We start from the raw sequence: 24,865 nt of genomic DNA, 5'->3' as shown, positions 1-24,865 counted from the left end.
TAACTCGCCATCGCTTGAGCGCCAATCACGAGTATAGTCGGGTTTTAATCGTTATTTATTTTATTAGCGATATCCATTCATTTTCATCCATCCAGCCTGATGTTATCGTTGGGAATGGGTCTGAGCTCGCAAAAGGGCAAATGCCGCCGCCTACGCCTTCCAGCTGGTATTGCACTCCATTGGGAATGGTGTAGTTTCTTTTCTGGGAAGATCCGAGCCGTGCGGACAGGGTTTAAATACTCAGGCGAGGTAGGCCTCAACAACGATGGCATGGAACAGTAACCCCGCCCGCCCGTCAGTGTGTAACGGTCGGTAATGTGGTACGGCCCTCCACGAGCAGTATTTGGAATGGCTATCAGATAATTGGATTATTTCTTTTGCATTACATCAGATACAAGGTAAGAACACTATATAAATTTGATCGTTGATCTGATATTTATTTCTACCCCGATCGACGCTGTCTCTGTGTGTGTGGCTGTGTGCCGTTGAGTGCAGGATGGGACTGGGGAGCCTCACACTACTGTCTCTGTGTGTGTGGCTGTGTGCCGTTGAGTGCAGGATGGGACTGGGGAGCCTCACACTACTGTCTCTGTGTGTGTGGCTGTGTGCCGTTGAGTGCAGGATGGGACTGGGGAGCCTCACACTACTGTCTCTGTGTGTGTGGCTGTGTGCCGTTGAGTGCAGGATGGGACTGGGGAGCCTCACACTACTGTCTCTGTGTGTGTGGCTGTGTGCCGTTGAGTGCAGGAGGGGACTTGGGGAGCCTCACACTACGAGGCACTTTTCATTCTTGCACGAGGAAGGATAATAATGATGATCTAGCGTTGATTTCAGGAAGATTCAATAATCAGGCGAAAAATTACAACGTGTTTAGTGTATTCCACTAAAACGCTATTATCGTGTCTTTCTCTGGAATTACTCAGAAGCACCCAAACTATATTCATATTCAAAACGGTATAAAACGGAAATGTACAGATGAAAAAACAATCCGTTTTGTACATGTTGACTGGAAGCAACTCACTGATGATCGACGGGTGTATTATAGCTCTAATTTAAGATATATTTTAAGCACTCTCAAATCTCGCAGTCCCCCCCCCATCGATTAAAGCGGTGGCATACTAGACCTATATCGGGCATATCGCTCCGGCACTGAATGAGTTAAAGGGAAACAACAACGTTTCATTGTCACTTTTCTGAACGTTGCGTTTAAGCAGTCAGGTTAGATGTCGTTTGTCTCCTGTACTCTTTTCGTTGTCAGAAGCAGGCGTGATCAGACTGCAACGGATCGCGTCACTGAATTCAACACTGAGCACGTGCGGGAGGTATTTTGTGCACAAGCCAGACAGAGAGAGAGAGAGAGAGAGAGAGAGCACCCAGCGCGCGCGTGTGCATGATGTGTGTGCGCCTTGCGTCGCAGTGTGTGTAAAAGCAGAGCCCCGCTCCTTCAGACAGCGCGCCTTCAGACGTCCGAACGAACACTCGATCACCATGCGTCGGTGCGCATGGGCGTTGGACGTGAACGGCTCCGTATCCAGCTTGCTTTGTTTACATGCCACCGTTCCAAGGGAGTTTTGACAACGAAAACCCCCTTTGAGCGTTGCCGCTAGGAGAAAAAAAAAGCCAGCTAAAACGGCGTTGCCTTTTAACTTGGACATGCAAACGAAATAATTCGAAAATGAAACGTTGTTGTTTTCCTTTAGTGTAACCAAGGCCTAAGAATTGCAGCTCAAAGTGCTTCAGGATAGCAGCTGGCCTGTATTACAGTAAACGCACGTCAGTCACCATCATATATATTTGTATAGAACTGCATCATTGATGGGCTGAGGCTAGTAACGTTATGTATATCAGGGCAGACTGCTCACACTTTATATTGTATTTACAGTCTTGTCTGACTCCTGCTAAATGTGATGATATATTAAATGTATTGTTGGCCTGTGTACAGTACTGTGAAAACAAATCCCCCCTGGGACATTAAACAAACTTACAGTAGCCTATACTTAATTAAAGTTAGAGAAACCTATCTTAGGATAGATTTGAGTCATGTTCTGTATACATGCATACTAACATATAAGGGCTTGGTGTGGTCACTTAAGACTCCATGTTTACTAGCTATCAGTCTGTTTCACTTGTTAGTCAGCCAGAGTAGGGCTGGGCGATAAAACCATAACGATAATTATCGCGATATATTTTAATAATCGATATCAATCGATAATTAAAAAAATAGCAATACAAAAAATAATAATAATAATAAAAACAAATTGTGTGATCTGCAACAGGGCAGTTTTAAAACCAGAAACAGTGGACAGACTTGTCTTTCTTGCCTGCAACTTAAAGTAATGGCTTTGCTTGTCCAAATGACAATACTGACCAAATTGAGATTTATTTTTCTCTTGTCCGTTTATTTAGTTTGCTTTCTAATTTAAAATACAGTTTGAAACCGTCTGTACACAGTAGGCTATGTGTGTCACTAGACTCCAGTCCACCAAAAATAAAGCGCCAAAAGATAGAAAAGAAACGAGCAGAGCCAGAACTGTTCAAGCCAAGAGTACAGATATCAAAGACCATTAGCCTGTAATTCACTTTATTTGTTCTATCCTGGCTTGTTTGGATTCTTACCAAACATAAGGTTACTGATAGCCAGCTAAAGTTAGCAAACCAGCAAGTAAACATTCAGGGCTTGAGCCCAAGTAGCCACCCTCTATTCCCGCCCCTGCTTTGCATTATGAATCTAAGGCCATTAATCACTATATTGTGCCATCTATCAGCATAGTTCACATACTTGCACGAGGCCCAATGTGTAGAAACTATGTTTTATTAACATTTTATTTATTATTTTATTTTTATTTAATTTATTTAACATTCGCCGAAATGCTTGATTGTGATTGGTCAATAGCGCTCGGTTGCCCATAGCAGCGGTCCGTTATTACTCGATAATGGACCGCTGCCAGGGGCAACCGAGCAATAATGACCGCTGTTCGCAGCTGGAGCAATCAAGCCCACTGACACACACTGCATCAGTGCAATCAGACACACCTGCCGGCTGCCGGCGATAATAATAATAACTTTATTTGGGCTGACTGAGCCACAGAACAACTGCGTCTGCATTTGATCTCGTCTTGTCGATGTTGTAAAATGAATTGGGTATATTGTTAGTAAGTTAGCCCTGTAATAAGCGGGATAATGTATAGCCTATACTCGGTCATTGTCGCAAAATAATTGACCTTCACTACGTTTAGAACACCTCGGTTCTAAACTCCGCGTCGGTCAATTATTTTGCGACAATGACCTCGTAGCTGTACATTATCCCTTACTTAATGTTGTGGTGCAGGTGAGACCGGTCTCCTGGTGGCCCCGCTCTCTGTGAGGAACCAGTTCCTGGGCTACGCTGGAAACAAGCTGCAGTCGGAGAACAAGCTCCTCAGGAACGTGTTCCAGGAGGGCGACGTCTACTTCAACACCGGAGACCTCATGCTGCACGACCACAGAGACTTCCTCTACTTCCGAGACCGCATTGGAGACACCTTCAGGTAGAGCCGGGTATTGCATGGAGACACCTTCAGGTAGAGCTGTGTTTGCACAGATTATGTTTATCTGGCTAAAGTTATCTGTATTTCAGTAGGTCTTCCAGTACTCTATACATGACCATCTATCTAGGTCGTCCTCGGACGGGCCCTCCATCGGTGCTTCCAGTCATCCCGATCCTCCATGCATCTGGCTAGCTCGCCGGTGCTTTCTGTTCCCGCATCTCTCCTGAGTACGTCCACGTAGGTTAATGTGGGACGTCCTCGTGATCGATGCCCGTGTGTTGGTTCCCACAGCACAAGTTTGCTGGTTGGCAGCTCATGGTGTCTCTGGCAGTGACCTGCCAGCCTCATTCTCCTGACTGCCACTTTCTCGCTCACCCTTAGCACCCCCCCCCCCCCCCCCCATACAAGTTTGCATTAGTGACATGCTCATCCCTGTTGATGTTGAGCACCACACGCATCATTCTGGTGTAGCACCCATCCAGGGACTTCTGCAGGGTGGGCTTCAAGATCCAGCATTCACTGCCATACAAAAGGACAGACTCAACTGTTGCATGAAAGAAGTTGAGCTTGATTTGACGGGGGAGGTTGGATTTCCACACACTGGTCATGCCGTTAAGAGCCCTTCACAGCATGCATGCACAGGGTGCTTTACACTACAGCTCGTATATAAAAACAAAAACAAAAATCTGAAATAAATTACAACAGACAGCAGTTAAAAACAGTGAAACCAAATAAAATAATAGAATAAAAGAATTTAAATAAAATCATCAGTCACTAATTAAAAAACAAAACTATATGAACAGTGAGGACAATGTATGTGCCTATGTATGACCAAAGGCCTGTCTAAACAAATGTGATTTTAGTTGTTTTTTAAACGAGTTCTCTGAGGGGGCATAAAAAGGCACCACAAGATTAGACATACCTAACGTGAAAATATAATTATTTATAAAAAATATATATACTTTGACAAAAGCAACCATTGGTTAAACTGGACTTTTGAATCAGTCTTTATTCGTAGCACACATTGCAACGTAGTCCTTCAGGAACACACAGAAACACACACATGTGATGGAGACACACAGAAACACACACATGTGATGGAGACACACAGGAACACACACATGTGATGCAGACACACAGGAACACACACATGTGATGGAGACACACAGGAACACACATAGGAACACACACATGTGATGGAGACACACAGGAACACACAGGGCCGCCTGGGAGAAATGCGAGGCCCTGTGCGAGATTTAAACGCGAGCCCCCCCCCCCCCCCCCCCCCAAAGGTTAAAAAAAATATATATATATATATATATATAATTTTTTTTTTTTTTTTTCATACAGTCAACATATTCTTAAATAATAGCGCTGCCCGAGGCTGGGCATGATACAGTCAACATATAGCAAGAGAGAGAGCGAGAGAGAGCTCCCGTTCTACAGTCAATATACAGTGTACAGAGAGAGAGAGAGAGAGAGAGAGAGACACATTGGAAAGAAATTGAAATGCTATTTGGCCCTAAACAGAGAGTACACGGTGGCAGAATACCTGAGCACTGTGACTGAAGATCCTTGACTAGGTACAGACTCAGCGAGCACAGCCTAGCCATCGAGAAAGGCCGCCATAGGCAGACTGTGTGTGTTAGAAAGAGAGAGAGAGAGCATGTGTGTTTGTCGTGTGTGTGTGTGTTAGAGAGAGAGCATGTATGAGAGAGATAAGCAAAGATATTCAACTTTTAATGGAAGAACAAAACAGAAGGAAAAGATAACTTCACAAAGGCAACATGAATATACATAGATCCAAAAGGACAAAGATCAACACTTAAATCCAAAGAGAAGAGGGTCTATACCAGAGAAAACAAAGCAGCAAGGAGCCAATGGCCGACATCAGCTAAATAGGCTAGCCAGGTACTGACACCAGGCCACACACAGCTTTGGCCAACGGCCCAACGCTACCCAAGCTACACAAACGACCAAGACAATTCACACACAGCACATGTCGTATCTCCAAATGTTGTGAAGTATCATATCGCTGCTGTCGGGACAAAACCTCATTACTCCATTTTTTGAATTTTTTTTTTATTATATAAATCAACTCCGTAGATCATCCTCCATATGTGTGTGTGGGTTTTACAAAGTTTAAACAATGGGAAAGCATTAAACCGATCATCTGTCTAAACCTCCTAACTCTATTCACCCTCAAATCTGTGTTCGTTTTTTTCATCTGCTGAAAAGTTGGGTTTTTGGAGTTATGAGGTTTTGTCCCGACAGCAGCGATATGTTTTGCCTGGAAAAAAACATCGTTATTAACAAAACATTCGGGAGGGGAAGGAAGGAAGAGTGGGGTAATGTCATTACATTTTCATTCATCTTACCTGCACCAAGGAACGCAGGGCGAAAGGCCGCAACACAGGTCTCCACGTTGACGAAAGGCCTCTCGCTGGCGGGACAAAAAGAAGCTATGGCCGGAGCCTTGTCATGGTGCAGGCCCGACTACATCTTCTGTCAAAGATGATGTCGTAGTCAGAGTGCCAGAACCCCCTGCTATTCTCACGGCTAATGTCAATGGTCGTAGCACAAGCTAACGGCTAACTCTAGGCTAACTGATAGCATCAAACTAACGTGCGCAGCCGGCAGCTAACGTCGTAGCTAAACAGCTAACTGGCTAACAGTTAGCTCAACCCGGCTATCGCTAACCATTAGCTAACGCAGAAGCAAGCTATGCGGCTACCACTGAAAAACTGTACAACATGAGAAAAGCAATACAGGTGCTGACACCAGGCCACACACCGTTAGCTACTAGTACTACAACAGCTAGTCGGCCAGTTTGGCTCCAGAGAGAGAGAGAGAGAGAGAGAGATCCACGGCGGGAATAGAATAGAGTGCATTAAAAACTCACCAAACGTCCAAGAGGATGGAGACAACCGCGTGGAGTTGACGAAGTTCATCTGCCGAACGACCATCCTCTTCATCTTGGCTGCACGCGCTGTCTCTAGGTTAGCTAACGCTAGCTAGCTACTAGCCGACATCATCATGGCTATATCCCGACTGAACCACACTTAATATTATAACGTAGCTAAAGCTAACTAGCTGTCCCTGTCTTTAGCCGGGATGGTTAGCCTGACTGAACTGTCTAACATGCAACAACTTTCATCTTCAGTCCATCTGCCGAACGATGTCCTCTTCATCTTGGCTGGCATAAGCTCCAATGCTGCACGCGCGAAATAGTCAGACGCTAGTGATGGGTCGGTCATGAGCGACTCGTTCATAAGAGCCGATTCATTGCCGTGAGCGTGAGTCGAATCGCTCACGTCTGGCAATGAGTCGGTTCACGCCCCCCCCCCCCCCCCCCCCCCGGCACGCACACAGACGCACACAATGAACTCAACAGATGCTCCTGGCTGTAACCCCTCCCCTCATTGAAACCAATTCTGCTGCCTGCAGAGCCTCAGAGCCAGGTTTCAAGTTTCAAGTTTCTTTAATAGTTGTCATACAGAAGTACAGAATACTTTTGTACAAAATGCTTCTTACAGGAGCGTGTCTAATGTGAAATATATAAGCAAAACTAGATTTTAGGTCTGTGATGAAAAAGGGCCTCGCGGGAAGGGGGGCCTCGCAAAAAAATTAAAAAGAAATTAAAAAAAAATTAAAAAAATAATAAATAAAAAAACGTTTTTTTATTTTTTATTTTTTCTTGTGCGAGCAGTGCGGTCGCACAGGGCCTCGCGGGAAGGGGAGCCTCGCACAAAAAAAATAAAAAATAAAAAAACTTTTTTTTTTTTTTTTTTTTTTTTTTTTCTCCTTGAGGCGGCCCTGGGAACACACACATTTGATGGAGACACACAGGAACACACATAGGAACACACACATGTGATGGAGACACACAGGAACACACACATGTGATGCAGACACACAGGAACACACACATGTGATGCAGACACACAGGAACACACACAGGAACACACACATGTGATGGAGACACACAGGAACACACACAGGAACACACACATGTGATGGAGACACATAGGAACACACACATGTGATGCAGACACACAGGAACACACACAGGAACACACACAGGAACACACGCATGTGATGGAGACACACAGGAACACACACAGGAACACACACATGTGATGGAGACACACAGGACCAGCTGGTACTGGGCTGGTGTGACCAGGTGGTACTAGTCTGGTGTGACCAGCTGGTACTGGGCTGGTGTGACCAGCTGGTACTGGTCTGGTGTGACCAGCTGGTACTGGGCTGGTGTGACCAGCTGGTACTGGGCTGGTGTGACCAGCTGGTACTGGGCTGGTGTGACCAGCTGGTACTGGGCTGGTGTGACCAGATGGTACTGGGCTGGTGTGACCAGCTGGTACTGGGCTGGTGTGACCAGCTGGTACTGGGCTGGTGTGACCAGATGGTACTGGTCTGGTGTGACCAGATGGTACTGGGCTGGTGTGACCAGCTGGTACTGGGCTGGTGTGACCAGCTGGTACTGGGCTGGTGTGACCAGATGGTGGTGCCAGACGGACGCCTAGAACCAAAGAGACCTTGTTGTTTCTTCGTGAACAGAATGCAGGGTATTTTGTGTCAATAACTATCCATATAGTACTCTTCACTAGTGCACCACAGCAATTAGTATAAAATGAACATAGGCACAAAATCAGCACACAAATTGACAGCATACATTTCAGACATAAGAATAGGTATAAAATACAATAAAAGTAGTGCAATGTAAACGTGCAGACTTAAGAACTATGCGAGGGGAACTATGTGAGAATGCTATTCATCGACTACAGCTCAGCATTCAATACCATAGTCCCCTCCAAACTCATAGCCAAGCTCAGGGACCTGGGCTTGAACTATGACCTCTGCCAGTGGGTCTTAGACTTCCTGACGGGCAGACCCCAGGTGGTGAGAGCAGGCAACTGCACCTCCTCATCCATCACCCTCAACATAGGGGCCCCCCAGGGCTGTGTTCTGAGTCCCCTCCTCTACTCCCTGTACACACATGACTGTGTGGCTCAGCGGAACAACAACACAATCATAAAATTTGCTGACGACACAGTAGTGGTGGGCCTGATCTCCGCAAACAACGAGAGGGCCTACCTGGAAGAGGTCAAGGTCCTGGCGGGATGGTGCCAGGAGAACAGCCTCTCACTGAACGTCAGCAAAACAAAGGAGATGATTGTGGACTTTAGGAGGTCGGGGGTCAGGGACTACAGCCCCCTCAGCATCGACGGGGCACCGGTTGAGAGAGTGAACAGTTTTAAGTACCTTGGAGCCCACATATCCGAGGACTTGACATGGACCACACACATTGACAGTGTTGTGAAGAAGGCACGACAACGCCTCTACTTCCTCAGGCGCCTAAGGAACTTCCAAGTCAGTCAGAAGATCCTTAAGAACTTCTACTCATGTACAATAGAATGCATCCTGACTGGCAATATCACCTCCTGGTTTGGGAATAGCAACACACAAGACCGAAGCAGACTACAGAGAGTGGCACGTTCAGCCGAACGCACAATTGGAGGGGGGCTTCCCACTCTCCAGAACATTTACAACAAGCGGTGCAGGGGTAAGGCTAAGAGGCACAGAAAGACTCAGAAGAAGCTTCTATCCCCAGGCCATCAGGTTGCTCAACGAACAATAAACACTATGCAACAACCATCAAATGCACTCACAACACACACATCCACACGCACACACTCACTTTAAACAAACAACACACAGCAGCACCCACTCTCCACACTTTAGACACCTAAACACACTTTATATTTATTGGTAAAGGATTTGCACTACAACCCATACCTCAGTACACCTTACTGTAAATTGTACCTAAATTGTACCTCATCCCATTTCTGCTTTGCACTATATAGTATTGTATATTAGTATATTTCATAGTATATTGTATGTTGTAGCCAATTTAATGATTTTCTGCAGTTACTTCATTGAATGAAGGCACTGTGTTATCATGAAGGTGTTGACCAATTAGCTGGCAGTGGGCACAGGAGGCGGGGCTCTGGTGTTGTCAGGCACAGCATATAGGTAAGCATTCACAGGTGTGCAACGGGAGGGAATTGGGTAATTATCACAGGGAAGCCACATAGTTTTTTAACCGTGCGCGTTTGTTTTGTTTTCAGTTATATTGAGTCACTTTTCAGGTTTACTTTGTAGCACTTATCCTTTGTTTAAGTTCCAGTTTAAACACAGAGTTTACGTTATGCTTATTTTGTTCACTCTGCAAGTAACAATAAAAACTCTCAAACGTACTCAAGGAGAAGACATCATTTATTATCAACAAGCACCACGCGTTGGAAAGAGCTTCACACCATATTCCCTCACTGGCATCTTTTCTTGTTCGGTTGCCAGTACACAAGTTAAAAAAACTCAGCTTCCAAACAAGATTGTTTTGAAGACCGACAGACACGGAAGGAGTCAAGGAACAGCGCCCCTTTCATTGACGTTTCTGCCGATTCAAACCACGATATCAACATGCACGCAGCGCAACGCGGAACAACACATCAAAGAAGCTACGGTGAGACGGATTCATGAATGAATGAAATAAAGTTGTGGAAGGAGTGGCCTCACGCAATGGGATATAGGCAAATCCCAATAAGAATTCTAAGTAAAGCCTCCGCCTATTGCTTGACATTATAAACATGAGTAACGTGGGGAATCAGGAAATTAACGTTGGAATGGATGCAGCGGTCAATCAAAATGAAACGGAAAATGAACTTGGCAAAAGTTAATGATCATTGTTACTCAGCCGAAAGAGTCGTATCCTTCCTTCCTGCTCACTTGTCCTACAGAACCTGTAAGCAGTGATGCAGTGGTGGTACCGCTGCTTGAGCTGGTCTGTGCACACGCGAGGGAACATGTATGCGCGTGCACATGGCGTCCAGGCAGTTCTGATATTACGACTGCACCCCTGCCTGTAAGTCACTCTGGATAAAAGCGTTCAGCTAAAAAACAGAGGCAGTACTGCTCGCGGCCAGCAGGTGCCACGGCTACACGTTATCCCGATTAACCAGATCGTATCGGTGTTTATCAACAATTCAGTCCAGGTTCTGGGAAAACCAGCACACTGGAAAGAGGGCGTCCGCTTTGCACCCAAGCTCAGCACCAGAACACAAGTCAGCCAGTCAGCCAGTCAGCCAGTCAGCCAGTCAGCCAGTCAGTCAGTCAGTCAGTCAGTCAGTCAGTCAGTCAGTCAGTCAGTCAGTCAGTCAGTCAGTCAGTCAGTCAGTCAGTCAGTCAGTCAGCCAGCCAGCCAGCCAGCCAGCCAGCCAGTCAGCCAGTCAGCCAGCCAGCCAGCCAGCCAGCCAGCCAGCCAGTCAGCCAGCCAGTCAGTCAGTCAGTCAGTCAGTCAGTCAGTCAGTCAGTCAGTCAGTCAGTCAGTCAGTCAGTCAGTCAGTCAGTCAGTCAGTCAGTCAGTCAGTCAGTCAGCCAGTCAGCCAGTCAGCCAGTCAGCCAGTCAGCCAGTCAGCCAGTCAGTCAGTCAGTCAGTCAGTCAGTCAGTCAGTCAGTCAGTCAGTCAGTCAGTCAGTCAGTCAGTCAGCCAGTCAGCCAGTCAGCCAGTCAGTCAGTCAGTCAGTCAGCCAGCCACTTCCTGAGCATCAGTGGTGGAATTCAAAAGGAGTCTGTTTACAATTTGTCTTTGTCGCCAAATCGGGGGGGGGGGGGGGGGGGGGGTGTCTTATCTGACGGCGCTCCTAGTGACTGATTACAGGCCCATCCATCACCCTGTTGTCTGCTGCTCCTTCCCAGCGCTCACTCAGCTTGGAGTCTCCACAAAGAACCATCCCTTTGTTACCAGCTCCCTCTCTCTCTCTGCATCCCTCTCTTTCTATCGCTCTCTCTCTTTCTCTGGGCATTTTGGCCCAAGTCCGGTTTGAGTCTGATCCAATTTGGCAGGCCCCCCTCACCCCGTCCCCCTTCCATTGATAAAAAGGAGTGATGCAAGTCTCTCTGGCTGCTGGAATGCCTGTCCACCTCTAGTGCTCCTCCACATTCCTAATGAGAGTGAGGGGAGCCCCTCCCTCCCCCCATCCCCTCCCCCCTCCCCCCCACCTCAGCCCCCTGATGACACGCTCTCTCTGACGGCTCTCCCGTTTCCAGGGCTGCTTTTTTAATGCAATGTCGTTACCATGACGAGGACCGATTGGCCACCAAAAGGTGCTCGGTCGTCAGGCCGCGGGTCAAGAGCTCCCCCTGGGGGTCAGAGGGGGGGGGGGGGGTGGGGGAGCGTCCCGGGTCACAATGCCAGCGTTTGTCTCCCCGTCCCGCGGCCTGGTGAGACAGACCAGAAGGTCCAGGGAGCGGCCGCCTGGTGAGACAGACCAGAAGGTCCAGGGAGCGGCCGCCTGGTGAGAGACAGACAGACCAGAAGGTCCAGGGAGCGGCCGCCTGGTGAGAGACAGACAGACCAGAAGGTCCAGGGAACGGCCGCCTGGTGAGAGACAGACAGACCAGAAGGTCCAGGGAGCGGCCGCCTGGTGAGAGACAGACAGACCAGAAGGTCCAGGGAGCGGCCGCCTGGTGAGACAGACCAGAAGGTCCAGGGAGCGGCCACCTGGTGAGAGACAGACAGACCAGAAGGTCCAGGGAGCGGCCGCCTGGTGAGAGACAGACCAGAAGGTCCAGGGAACGGCCGCATGGTGAGAACCGGTGTTAGTGTAGAAAGTTAAAACGGGCTTCGCCCCAGAGGACACAAGCGCTTTAAATGTATTTCTTATCCTCTATTATACGTTAGCTAGCAGGCTGTAGTTTGTTGTTCAGGTAGACTTCACTGTTAGCTAGCAGGCTGTAGCTTGTTGTTCAGGTAGACTTCACTGTTAGCTAGCAGGCTGTAGCTTGTTGTTCAGGTAGACTTCACTGTTAGCTAGCAGGCTGTAGCTTGTTGTTCAGGTAGACTTCACTGTTAGCTAGCAGGCTGTAGCTTGTTGTTCAGGTAGACTTCACTGTTAGCTAGCAGGCTGTAGTTTGTTGTTCAGGTAGACTTCACTGTTAGCTAGCAGGCTGTAGCTTGTTGTTCAGGTAGACTTCACTGTTAGCTAGCAGGCTGTAGCTTGTTGTTCAGGTAGACTTCACTGTTAGCTAGCAGGCTGTAGCTTGTTGTTCAGGTAGACTTCACTGTTAGCTAGCAGGCTGTAGCTTGTTGTTCAGGTAGACTTCACTGTTAGCTAGCAGGCTGTAGCTTGTTGTTCAGGTAGACTTCACTGTTAGCTAGCAGGCTGTAGTTTGTTGTTCAGGTAGACTTCACTGTTAGCTAGCAGGCTGTAGCTTGTTGTTCAGGTAGACTTCACTGTTAGCTAGCAGGCTGTAGCTTGTTGTTCAGGTAGACTTCACTGTTAGCTAGCAGGCTGTAGCTTGTTGTTCAGGTAGACTTCACTGTTAGCTAGCAGGCTGTAGCTTGTTGTTCAGGTAGACTTCACTGTTAGCTAGCAGGCTGTAGCTTGTTGTTCAGGTAGACTTCACTGTTAGCTAGCAGGCTGTAGTTTGTTGTTCAGGTAGACTTCACTGTTAGCTAGCAGGCTGTAGCTTGTTGTTCAGGTAGACTTCACTGTTAGCTAGCAGGCTGTAGCTTGTTGTTCAGGTAGACTTCACTGTTAGCTAGCAGGCTGTAGCTTGTTGTTCAGGTAGACTTCACTGTTAGCTAGCAGGCTGTAGTTTGTTGTTCAGGTAGACTTCACTGTTAGCTAGCAGGCTGTAGTTTGTTGTTCAGGTAGACTTCACTGTTAGCTAGCAGGCTGTAGCTTGTTGTTCAGGTAGACTTCACTGTTAGCTAGCAGGCTGTAGCTTGTTGTTCAGGTAGACTTCACTGTTAGCTAGCAGGCTGTAGCTTGTTGTTCAGGTAGACTTCACTGTTAGCTAGCAGGCTGTAGCTTGTTGTTCAGGTAGACTTCACTGTTAGCTAGCAGGCTGTAGCTTGTTGTTCAGGTAGACTTCACTCTTAGCTAGCAGGCTGTAGCTTGTTGTTCAGGTAGACTTCACTGTTAGCTAGCAGGCTGTAGTTTGTTGTTCAGGTAGACTTCACTGTTAGCTAGCAGGCTGTAGCTTGTTGTTCAGGTAGACTTCACTGTTAGCTAGCAGGCTGTAGCTTGTTGTTCAGGTAGACTTCACTGTTAGCTAGCAGGCTGTAGCTTGTTGTTCAGGTAGACTTCACTGTTAGCTAGCAGGCTGTAGCTTGTTGTTCAGGTAGACTTCACTGTTAGCTAGCAGGCTGTAGCTTGTTGTTCAGGTAGACTTCACTGTTAGCTAGCAGGCTGTAGTTTGTTGTTCAGGTAGACTTCACTGTTAGCTAGCAGGCTGTAGCTTGTTGTTCAGGTAGACTTCACTGTTAGCTAGCAGGCTGTAGCTTGTTGTTCAGGTAGACTTCACTGTTAGCTAGCAGGCTGTAGCTTGTTGTTCAGGTAGACTTCACTGTTAGCTAGCAGGCTGTAGTTTGTTGTTCAGGTAGACTTCACTGTTAGCTAGCAGGCTGTAGTTTGTTGTTCAGGTAGACTTCACTGTTAGCTAGCAGGCTGTAGCTTGTTGTTCAGGTAGACTTCACTGTTAGCTAGCAGGCTGTAGCTTGTTGTTCAGGTAGACTTCACTGTTAGCTAGCAGGCTGTAGCTTGTTGTTCAGGTAGACTTCACTGTTAGCTAGCAGGCTGTAGTTTGTTGTTCAGGTAGACTTCACTGTTAGCTAGCAGGCTGTAGCTTGTTGTTCAGGTAGACTTCACTGTTAGCTAGCAGGCTGTAGTTTGTTGTTCAGGTAGACTTCACTGTTAGCTAGCAGGCTGTAGTTTGTTGTTCAGGTAGACTTCACTGTTAGCTAGCAGGCTGTAGCTTGTTGTTCAGGTAGACTTCACTGTTAGCTAGCAGGCTGTAGTTTGTTGTTCAGGTAGACTTCACTGTTAGCTAGCAGGCTGTAGTTTGTTGTTCAGGTAGACTTCACTGTTAGCTAGCAGGCTGTAGCTTGTTGTTCAGGTAGACTTCACTGTTAGCTAGCAGGCTGTAGCTTGTTGTTCAGGTAGACTTCACTGTTAGCTAGCAGGCTGTAGCTTGTTGTTCAGGTAGACTTCACTGTTAGCTAGCAGGCTGTAGCTTGTTGTTCAGGTAGACTTCACTGTTAGCTAGCAGGCTGTAGTTTGTTGTTCAGGTAGACTTCACTGTTAGCTAGCAGGCTGTAGTTTGTTGTTCAGGTAGACTTCACTGTTAGCTAGCAGGCTGTAGCTTGTTGTTCAGGTAGACTTCACTGTTAGCTAGCAGGCTGTAGTTTGTTGTTCAGGTAGACTTCACTGTTAGCTAGCAGGCTGTAGCTTGTTGTTCAGGTAGACTTCACTGTTAGCTAGCAGGCTGTAGCTTGTTGTTCAGGTAGACTTCACTGTTAGCTAGCAGGCTGTAGCTTGTTGTTCAGGTAGACTTCACTGTTAGCTAGCAGGCTGTAGTTTGTTGTTCAGGTAGACTTCACTGTTAGCTAGCAGGCTGTAGCTTGTTGTTCAGGTAGACTTCACTGTTAGCTAGCAGGCTGTAGTTTGTTGTTCAGGTAGACTTCACTGTTAGCTAGCAGGCTGTAGCTTGTTGTTCAGGTAGACTTCACTGTTAGCTAGCAGGCTGTAGTTTGTTGTTCAGGTAGACTTCACTGTTAGCTAGCAGGCTGTAGCTTGTTGTTCAGGTAGACTTCACTGTTAGCTAGCAGGCTGTAGTTTGTTGTTCAGGTAGACTTCACTGTTAGCTAGCAGGCTGTAGCTTGTTGTTCAGGTAGACTTCACTGTTAGCTAGCAGGCTGTAGCTTGTTGTTCAGGTAGACTTCACTGTTAGCTAGCAGGCTGTAGTTTGTTGTTTAGGTAGACTTCACTGTTAGCTAGCAGGCTGTAGTTTGTTGTTCAGGTAGACTTCACTGTTAGCTAGCAGGCTGTAGCTTGTTGTTCAGGTAGACTTCACTGTTAGCTAGCAGGCTGTAGCTTGTTGTTCAGGTAGACTTCACTGTTAGCTAGCAGGCTGTAGCTTGTTGTTCAGGTAGACTTCACTGTTAGCTAGCAGGCTGTAGTTTGTTGTTCAGGTAGACTTCACTGTTAGCTAGCAGGCTGTAGTTTGTTGTTCAGGTAGACTTCACTGTTAGCTAGCAGGCTGTAGCTTGTTGTTCAGGTAGACTTCACTGTTAGCTAGCAGGCTGTAGCTTGTTGTTCAGGTAGACTTCACTGTTAGCTAGCAGGCTGTAGCTTGTTGTTCAGGTAGACTTCACTGTTAGCTAGCAGGCTGTAGCTTGTTGTTCAGGTAGACTTCACTGTTAGCTAGCAGGCTGTAGCTTGTTGTTCAGGTAGACTTCACTGTTAGCTAGCAGGCTGTAGCTTGTTGTTCAGGTAGACTTCACTGTTAGCTAGCAGGCTGTAGTTTGTTGTTCAGGTAGACTTCACTGTTAGCTAGCAGGCTGTAGCTTGTTGTTCAGGTAGACTTCACTGTTAGCTAGCAGGCTGTGGTTTGTTGTTCAGGTAGACTTCACTGTTAGCTAGCAGGCTGTAGCTTGTTGTTCAGGTAGACTTCACTGTTAGCTAGCAGGCTGTAGCTTGTTGTTCAGGTAGACTTCACTGTTAGCTAGCAGGCTGTAGTTTGTTGTTCAGGTAGACTTCACTGTTAGCTAGCAGGCTGTAGTTTGTTGTTCAGGTAGACTTCACTGTTAGCTAGCAGGCTGTAGCTTGTTGTTCAGGTAGACTTCACTGTTAGCTAGCAGGCTGTAGTTTGTTGTTCAGGTAGACTTCACTGTTAGCTAGCAGGCTGTAGCTTGTTGTTCAGGTAGACTTCACTGTTAGCTAGCAGGCTGTAGCTTGTTGTTCAGGTAGACTTCACTGTTAGCTAGCAGGCTGTAGCTTGTTGTTCAGGTAGACTTCACTGTTAGCTAGCAGGCTGTAGCTTGTTGTTCAGGTAGACTTCACTGTTAGCTAGCAGGCTGTAGCTTGTTGTTCAGGTAGACTTCACTGTTAGCTAGCAGGCTGTAGTTTGTTGTTCAGGTAGACTTCACTGTTAGCTAGCAGGCTGTAGCTTGTTGTTCAGGTAGACTTCACTGTTAGCTAGCAGGCTGTAGCTTGTTGTTCAGGTAGACTTCACTGTTAGCTAGCAGGCTGTAGCTTGTTGTTCAGGTAGACTTCACTGTTAGCTAGCAGGCTGTAGCTTGTTGTTCAGGTAGACTTCACTGTTAGCTAGCAGGCTGTAGCTTGTTGTTCAGGTAGACTTCACTGTTAGCTAGCAGGCTGTAGTTTGTTGTTCAGGTAGACTTCACTGTTAGCTAGCAGGCTGTAGCTTGTTGTTCAGGTAGACTTCACTGTTAGCTAGCAGGCTGTAGCTTGTTGTTCAGGTAGACTTCACTGTTAGCTAGCAGGCTGTAGTTTGTTGTTCAGGTAGACTTCACTGTTAGCTAGCAGGCTGTAGTTTGTTGTTCAGGTAGACTTCACTGTTAGCTAGCAGGCTGTAGTTTGTTGTTCAGGTAGACTTCACTGTTAGCTAGCAGGCTGTAGCTTGTTGTTCAGGTAGACTTCACTGTTAGCTAGCAGGCTGTAGCTTGTTGTTCAGGTAGACTTCACTGTTAGCTAGCAGGCTGTAGTTTGTTGTTCAGGTAGACTTCACTGTTAGCTAGCAGGCTGTAGCTTGTTGTTCAGGTAGACTTCACTGTTAGCTAGCAGGCTGTAGTTTGTTGTTCAGGTAGACTTCACTGTTAGCTAGCAGGCTGTAGTTTGTTGTTCAGGTAGACTTCACTGTTAGCTAGCAGGCTGTAGCTTGTTGTTCAGGTAGACTTCACTGTTAGCTAGCAGGCTGTAGTTTGTTGTTCAGGTAGACTTCACTGTTAGCTAGCAGGCTGTAGCTTGTTGTTCAGGTAGACTTCACTGTTAGCTAGCAGGCTGTAGCTTGTTGTTCAGGTAGACTTCACTGTTAGCTAGCAGGCTGTAGCTTGTTGTTCAGGTAGACTTCACTGTTAGCTAGCAGGCTGTAGTTTGTTGTTCAGGTAGACTTCACTGTTAGCTAGCAGGCTGTAGTTTGTTGTTCAGGTAGACTTCACTGTTAGCTAGCAGGCTGTAGCTTGTTGTTCAGGTAGACTTCACTGTTAGCTAGCAGGCTGTAGCTTGTTGTTCAGGTAGACTTCACTGTTAGCTAGCAGGCTGTAGTTTGTTGTTCAGGTAGACTTCACTGTTAGCTAGCAGGCTGTAGCTTGTTGTTCAGGTAGACTTCACTGTTAGCTAGCAGGCTGTAGCTTGTTGTTCAGGTAGACTTCACTGTTAGCTAGCAGGCTGTAGCTTGTTGTTCAGGTAGACTTCACTGTTAGCTAGCAGGCTGTAGCTTGTTGTTCAGGTAGACTTCACTGTTAGCTAGCAGGCTGTAGCTTGTTGTTCAGGTAGACTTCACTGTTAGCTAGCAGGCTGTAGCTTGTTGTTCAGGTAGACTTCACTGTTAGCTAGCAGGCTGTAGCTTGTTGTTCAGGTAGACTTCACTGTTAGCTAGCAGGCTGTAGCTTGTTGTTCAGGTAGACTTCACTGTTAGCTAGCAGGCTGTAGCTTGTTGTTCAGGTAGACTTCACTGTTAGCTAGCAGGCTGTAGCTTGTTGTTCAGGTAGACTTCACTGTTAGCTAGCAGGCTGTAGCTTGTTGTTCAGGTAGACTTCACTGTTAGCTAGCAGGCTGTAGCTTGTTGTTCAGGTAGACTTCACTGTTAGCTAGCAGGCTGTAGCTTGTTGTTCAGGTAGACTTCACTGTTAGCTAGCAGGCTGTAGTTTGTTGTTCAGGTAGACTTCACTGTTAGCTAGCAGGCTGTAGCTTGTTGTTCAGGTAGACTTCACTGTTAGCTAGCAGGCTGTAGCTTGTTGTTCAGGTAGACTTCACTGTTAGCTAGCAGGCTGTAGTTTGTTGTTCAGGTAGACTTCACTGTTAGCTAGCAGGCTGTAGCTTGTTGTTTAGGTAGACTTCACTGTTAGCTAGCAGGCTGTAGTTTGTTGTTCAGGTAGACTTCACTGTTAGCTAGCAGGCTGTAGTTTGTTGTTCAGGTAGACTTCACTGTTAGCTAGCAGGCTGTAGCTTGTTGTTCAGGTAGACTTCACTGTTAGCTAGCAGGCTGTAGTTTGTTGTTCAGGTAGACTTCACTGTTAGCTAGCAGGCTGTAGCTTGTTGTTCAGGTAGACTTCACTGTTAGCTAGCAGGCTGTAGCTTGTTGTTCAGGTAGACTTCACTGTTAGCTAGCAGGCTGTAGCTTGTTGTTCAGGTAGATTTCACTGTTAGCTAGCAGGCTGTAGCTTGTTGTTCAGGTAGACTTCACTGTTAGCTAGCAGGCTGTAGCTTGTTGTTCAGGTAGACTTCACTGTTAGCTAGCAGGCTGTAGCTTGTTGTTCAGGTAGACTTCACTGTTAGCTAGCAGGCTGTAGTTTGTTGTTCAGGTAGACTTCACTGTTAGCTAGCAGGCTGTAGCTTGTTGTTCAGGTAGACTTCACTGTTAGCTAGCAGGCTGTAGCTTGTTGTTCAGGTAGACTTCACTGTTAGCTAGCAGGCTGTAGTTTGTTGTTCAGGTAGACTTCACTGTTAGCTAGCAGGCTGTAGTTTGTTGTTCAGGTAGACTTCACTGTTAGCTAGCAGGCTGTAGTTTGTTGTTCAGGTAGACTTCACTGTTAGCTAGCAGGCTGTAGCTTGTTGTTCAGGTAGACTTCACTGTTAGCTAGCAGGCTGTAGCTTGTTGTTCAGGTAGACTTCACTGTTAGCTAGCAGGCTGTAGCTTGTTGTTCAGGTAGACTTCACTGTTAGCTAGCAGGCTGTAGTTTGTTGTTCAGGTAGACTTCACTGTTAGCTAGCAGGCTGTAGCTTGTTGTTCAGGTAGACTTCACTGTTAGCTAGCAGGCTGTAGCTTGTTGTTCAGGTAGACTTCACTGTTAGCTAGCAGGCTGTAGCTTGTTGTTCAGGTAGACTTCACTGTTAGCTAGCAGGCTGTAGCTTGTTGTTCAGGTAGACTTCACTGTTAGCTAGCAGGCTGTAGCTTGTTGTTCAGGTAGACTTCACTGTTAGCTAGCAGGCTGTAGCTTGTTGTTCAGGTAGACTTCACTGTTAGCTAGCAGGCTGTAGCTTGTTGTTCAGGTAGACTTCACTGTTAGCTAGCAGGCTGTAGCTTGTTGTTCAGGTAGACTTCACTGTTAGCTAGCAGGCTGTAGTTTGTTGTTCAGGTAGACTTCACTGTTAGCTAGCAGGCTGTAGCTTGTTGTTCAGGTAGACTTCACTGTTAGCTAGCAGGCTGTAGTTTGCAGAGTCGTTGCGCAAGAGTTGGATTATGGGGCTGCGGCACTGCAGATATACCCTACTCCAATGATCCGCACGGACGTTAGACGGTGTTGCACTCGCTACCCAGTCTGTAAGCTAGTAGCAGTAGCAGAGGCTCTGGCTAGTAGTAACGTTCATGTTGTGATTTTCGATGCAAAATAAATATTCAACATTCTCTTTTGAGACTCCGCCTCAGACTCTTATCCTTTGGCACTTGGAACTTGCTGTACTTTGCGTGCAGGTCTGCAGCCATTATTGCTGGATTATGAATAGCACCAACTTTAGCCACGGTAACGTTATCAAGCTAAGCTAGCTGAACTAGCTCGTCTCCCCGCATTGACATTTGATAACGTTAGTCAGCTAACGCTAGTAGGGCTGTCTTAAATACTTCGAAGCTTCGTTCGATGGCACAAGCTTCGAACATTAAAAAAAAATCGAAGTTTAAAAAAAATACAAAATAAAATAAATAAATGTTTTTCAAAAAAAAAGAAAAATCAAATTTTTTTTATTTTATTTTTATTTTTACTTCGGTGTGTGTGTGTGTGTGTGCATGGGGCCATTGGGTGGTGCCGGGGGACAAATACACTGGAGGAAAGTAATAAGTAATAAGCAGGAGGGGGGGGGGGGGGGTAAAATGATTAATTAAGCAGGGGGGGGGGGGGGGGGGGTTTAGAATGATTAATTAAGCAGGAGGGGGGGAGGGTTTAGAATGATTAATTAAGCAGGAGGGGGTGAGGGTTTAGAATGATTAATTAAGCAGGAGGGGGGGAGAGGGTTTAGAATGATTAATTAAGCAGGAGGAGGGGGTGAGGGTTTAGAATGATTAATTAAGCAGGAGGGGGGGGAGAGGGTTTAGAATGATTAATTAAGCAGGAGGAGGGGGTGAGGGTTTAGAATGATTAATTAAGCAGGAGGGGGGGGAGAGGGTTTAGAATGATTAATTAAGCAGGAGGGGGGGGGAGGGTTTAGAATGATTAATTAAGCAGGAGGGGGGGGGGGTTAGAATGATTAATTAAGCAGGAGGGGGGGGGGAGGGTTTAGAATGATTAATTAAGCAGGAGGGGGGGGAGAGGGTTTAGAATGATTAATTAAGCAGGAGGGGGGGAGGGTTTAGAATGATTAATTAAGCAGGAGGGGGGGGGGTTAGAATGATTAATTAAGCAGGAGGGGGGGAGGGTTTAGAATGATTAATTAAGCAGGAGGGGGGGGAGGGTTTAGAATGATTAATTAAGCAGGAGGGGGGAGGGTTTAGAATGATTAATTAAGCAGGAGGGGGGGGAGGGTTTAGAATGATTAATTAAGCAGGAGGGGGGGGGGAGGGTTTAGAATGATTAATTAAGCAGGAGGGGGGGAGGGTTTAGAATGATTAATTAAGCAGGAGGGGGGGGAGAGGGTTTAGAATGATTCATTAAGCAGGAGGGGGGGGAGGGTTTAGAATGATTAATTAAGCAGGAGGGGGGGGGAGAGGGTTTAGAATGATTAATTAAGCAGGAGGGGGGGGGGAGGGTTTAGAATGATTCATTAAGCAGGAGGGGGGGGGGAGGGTTTAGAATGATTAATTAAGCAGGAGGGGGGGGGAGGGTTTAGAATGATTAATTAAGCAGGAGGGGGGGGAGGGTTTAGAATGATTAATTAAGCAGGAGGGGGGGAGAGGGTTTAGAATGATTAATTAAGCAGGAGGGGGGGGGAGGGTTTAGAATGATTAATTAAGCAGGAGGGGGGGGAGAGGGTTTAGAATGATTAATTAAGCAGGAGGGGGGGAGAGGGTTTAGAATGATTAATTAAGCAGGAGGGGGGAGAGGGTTTAGAATGATTAATTAAGCAGGAGGGGGGGGGGAGGGTTTAGAATGATTAATTAAGCAGGAGGGGGGGGGAGAGGGTTTAGAATGATTAATTAAGCAGGAGGGGGGGGAGGGTTTAGAATGATTAATTAAGCAGGAGGGGGGGGGAGGGTTTAGAATGATTAATTAAGCAGGAGGGGGGAGAGGGTTTAGAATGATTAATTAAGCAGGAGGGGGGGGGAGGGTTTAGAATGATTAATTAAGCAGGAGGGGGGAGAGGAGCTGGCGACAGGGAACAAGGAGTGTAGGAGAGACAGGCTGGTGTGGGCAGGTGAGGTCCAGGGGGGTGAGGTGAGGTCCAGGGGGGTGAGGTGAGGTCCAGGGGGGTGAGGTGAGGTCCAGGGGGCAGGGGGGTGAGGTCCAGGGGGGTGAGGTGAGGTCCAGGGGGCAGGGGGGTGAGGTCCAGGGGGGTGAGGTGAGGTCCAGGGGGGTGAGGTGAGGTCCAGGGGGGTGAGGTGAGGTGCAGGGGGGTGAGGTGAGGTCCAGGGGGGTGCAGGGGGGTGAGGTGAGGTGCAGGGGGGTGAGGTGAGGTCCAGGGGGGTGAGGTGAGGTGCAGGGGGGTGAGGTGAGGTCCAGGGGGGTGAGGTGAGGTCCAGGGGGGTGAGGTGAGGTCCAGGGGGGTGAGGTGAGGTCCAGGGGGGTGAGGTGAGGTCCAGGGGGGTGAGGTGAGGTCCAGGGGGGTGAGGTGAGGTGCAGGGGGGTGCAGGCTGGAGGGGGGGGGGGGTGCAGGGGGGTGCAGACTGGAGGGGGGGGGGGGCTCCAGGGGGGTGCAGGCTGGAGGGGGGGGGGTGCAGGGGCGTGCAGGCTGGAGAGGGGGGTGCAGGGGCGTGCAGGCTGGAGGGGGGGTAGATTAGATTAGATTGTACTTTATTGTCATCATATTTGCATATAACAAGATTTGGGACTCAAACTTAAGGTGTAGTAGTGGAAGCAAATATAAATATAAAAAAGTAATAAAAGAGAAACATAAAATACTATACAAACAGTGTGTGTGTGTGTGTGTGTGTGTGTGTGTGTGTGTGTGTGTACCTTGTGGCACGATGTGAAAGAGGAAAAGGAAGGCAGCAGACAGTTAATACAGTACAATAAAGTAGTTTAAAATGATTAAGTTTAAAAATAGTCTAAAAATTATAAAATAGAACGGACATACAACAGTAAAAAATGTAAATAGCAAGGTTACAGTAAAAAGTGTGAAAAATAGTTTAAAATGATTCAGTTTAAAATAGTCATCAGTAAGAAGTAAAAAGTGTGATAACCGACACATGAATTTGATAGGCAGTGTAAAATAAGATAAAATTAGCATAGAAAAGTAGGCAGGGTAAGAAGAGTGCAGGTAAGTCAAAGAGCAAAGAGATAGGTTTTAAGCTGTCTTTTGAAGATGTCTAGCGAGTTGGCTTCCCTGATGTTTTGGGGTAGTTTGTTCCACAGTTTTGGGGCATAGTTGATAAAGGCTGCATTACCGATCCTCTTTTGACTGTTTCTGGGAGCCTCTAGTAGTCCAGCAGCTGATGATCGCAGTGTTCTTGCTGGCGTGTAATTTATTAGAGTGTTGGTGATGTAGCTAGGTCCCTGTCCATTTAGAGCTTTGTATGTAAGGAGAAGGACCTTAAAGTCAATTCTAAATGTTACAGGAAGCCAGTGTAAAGCAGCTAAGACTGGACTAATGTGCTCTCTCCTTTTGGTTCTAGTTAGCAGTCGGGCTGCGGAGTTTTGGATTAGCTGAAGCCTCTCTGTGGTTTTCTTAGGGAGACCTGTGAAAAGTGCATTACAGTAGTCTAACCGGCTAGATATGAATGCATGAATTAGCTTCTCAGCATCGTTCTGATTAATAAATGTTCGTACTTTTGCTATATTTCTGAGATGGAAGAACGATGTTTTCGTTACTTTGCTAATATGAGAATTGACATATATATATACAATATACTTTACAGAGTAAAATTCAAGTCTGCATCAGTGTTGTATGAAACATTTGCGAACAAACTCAACAGCCATTTGTTATTGTGAATGAGATGTCAGTCTTCTTCTTCTGTGGTATATACTGCAACCACACAGTCTTCTTCTGTGGTATATACTGCAACCACACAGTCTTCTTCTGTGGTATATACTGCAACCACACAGTCTTCTTCTGTGGTATATACTGCAACCACACAGTCTTCTTCTGTGGTATATACTGCAACCACACAGCCTTCTTCTGTGGTATATACTGCAACCACACAGTCTTCTTCTGTGGTATATACTGCAACCACACAGTCTTCGTCTGTGGTATATACTGCAACCACACAGTCTTCGTCTGTGGTATATACTGCAACCACACAGTCTTCGTCTGTGGTATATACTGCAACCACACAGTCTTCGTCTGTGGTATATACTGCAACCACACAGTCTTCTTCCTCTGTGGTATATACTGCAACCACACAGTGTTCTTCTTCTGTGGTATATACTGCAACCACACAGTGTTCTGCTTCAGATTACCACTCGTAGAGTAGGATCACAGACGGTAGTAGTATTTTCCTGATGTCCTGTGTCCTTCCTTCTGTCCTGCAGGTGGAAAGGAGAGAACGTTGCCACGACAGAGGTGTCTGAGATTCTCTCCAGTGTGGAGTTCCTGCAGGAGGTCAACGTTTACGGAGTCACTGTCCCAGGTATGTCACTACACTCTGTCACTGTCACGACACTGTCCCATGTCTGTCACTACACTCTGTCACTGTCACGACACTGTCCCATGTCTGTCACTGCACTCTGTCACGACTCTGTCACTGTCCCAGGTCTGTCACGACACTCTGTCACGACACTGTCACTGTCCCAGGTCTGTCACTACACTCTGTCACTACACTCTGTCACTACACTCTGTCACTGTCCCAGGTCTGTCACGACACTCTGTCACGACACTGTCACTGTCCCAGGTCTGTCACTACACTCTGTCACGACACTCTGTCACTACACTCTGTCACTACACTCTGTCACTGAACCAGGTCTGTCACCACACTCTGTCACTACACTCTGTCACTACACTCTCACTGAACCAGGTCTGTCACGACACTCTGTCACTACACTCTGTCACTACACTCTCACTGAACCAGGTCTGTCACTACACTCTGTCACTACACTCTGTCACTACACTCTGTCACTGTCCCAGGTCTGTCACGACACTCTGTCACGACACTCTGTCACGACACTCTGTCACGACACTCTGTCACTACACTCTGTCACGACACTCTGT

The 24,865-nt window shown here is 46.9% G+C and overlaps 1 protein-coding gene across 1 annotated transcript in view; it reads left to right on the top strand.

The window, feature by feature from the left end:
- The window catches only part of LOC311236624 (long-chain fatty acid transport protein 6), a 97,136-nt gene that overhangs the window by 59,117 nt on the left and 13,154 nt on the right, over positions 1 to 24,865 (top strand). The window contains exons 7-8 of the mRNA XM_084324330.1: positions 3,329 to 3,527; positions 24,190 to 24,287. Coding sequence (XP_084180456.1) covers positions 3,329 to 3,527; positions 24,190 to 24,287 — 297 coding nt within the window. The remainder of the gene's footprint in view (positions 1 to 3,328; positions 3,528 to 24,189; positions 24,288 to 24,865) is intronic.

This window comes from Notolepis coatsorum, assembly GCF_963971535.1.
Source record: "Notolepis coatsorum genome assembly, chromosome: 11".
NCBI classification, from domain to species: domain Eukaryota; kingdom Metazoa; phylum Chordata; class Actinopteri; order Aulopiformes; family Paralepididae; genus Notolepis; species Notolepis coatsorum.
The sequence above is the reverse complement of the archived record's forward strand: the minus strand, read 5'-3'. Positions and strand labels throughout refer to the sequence as shown.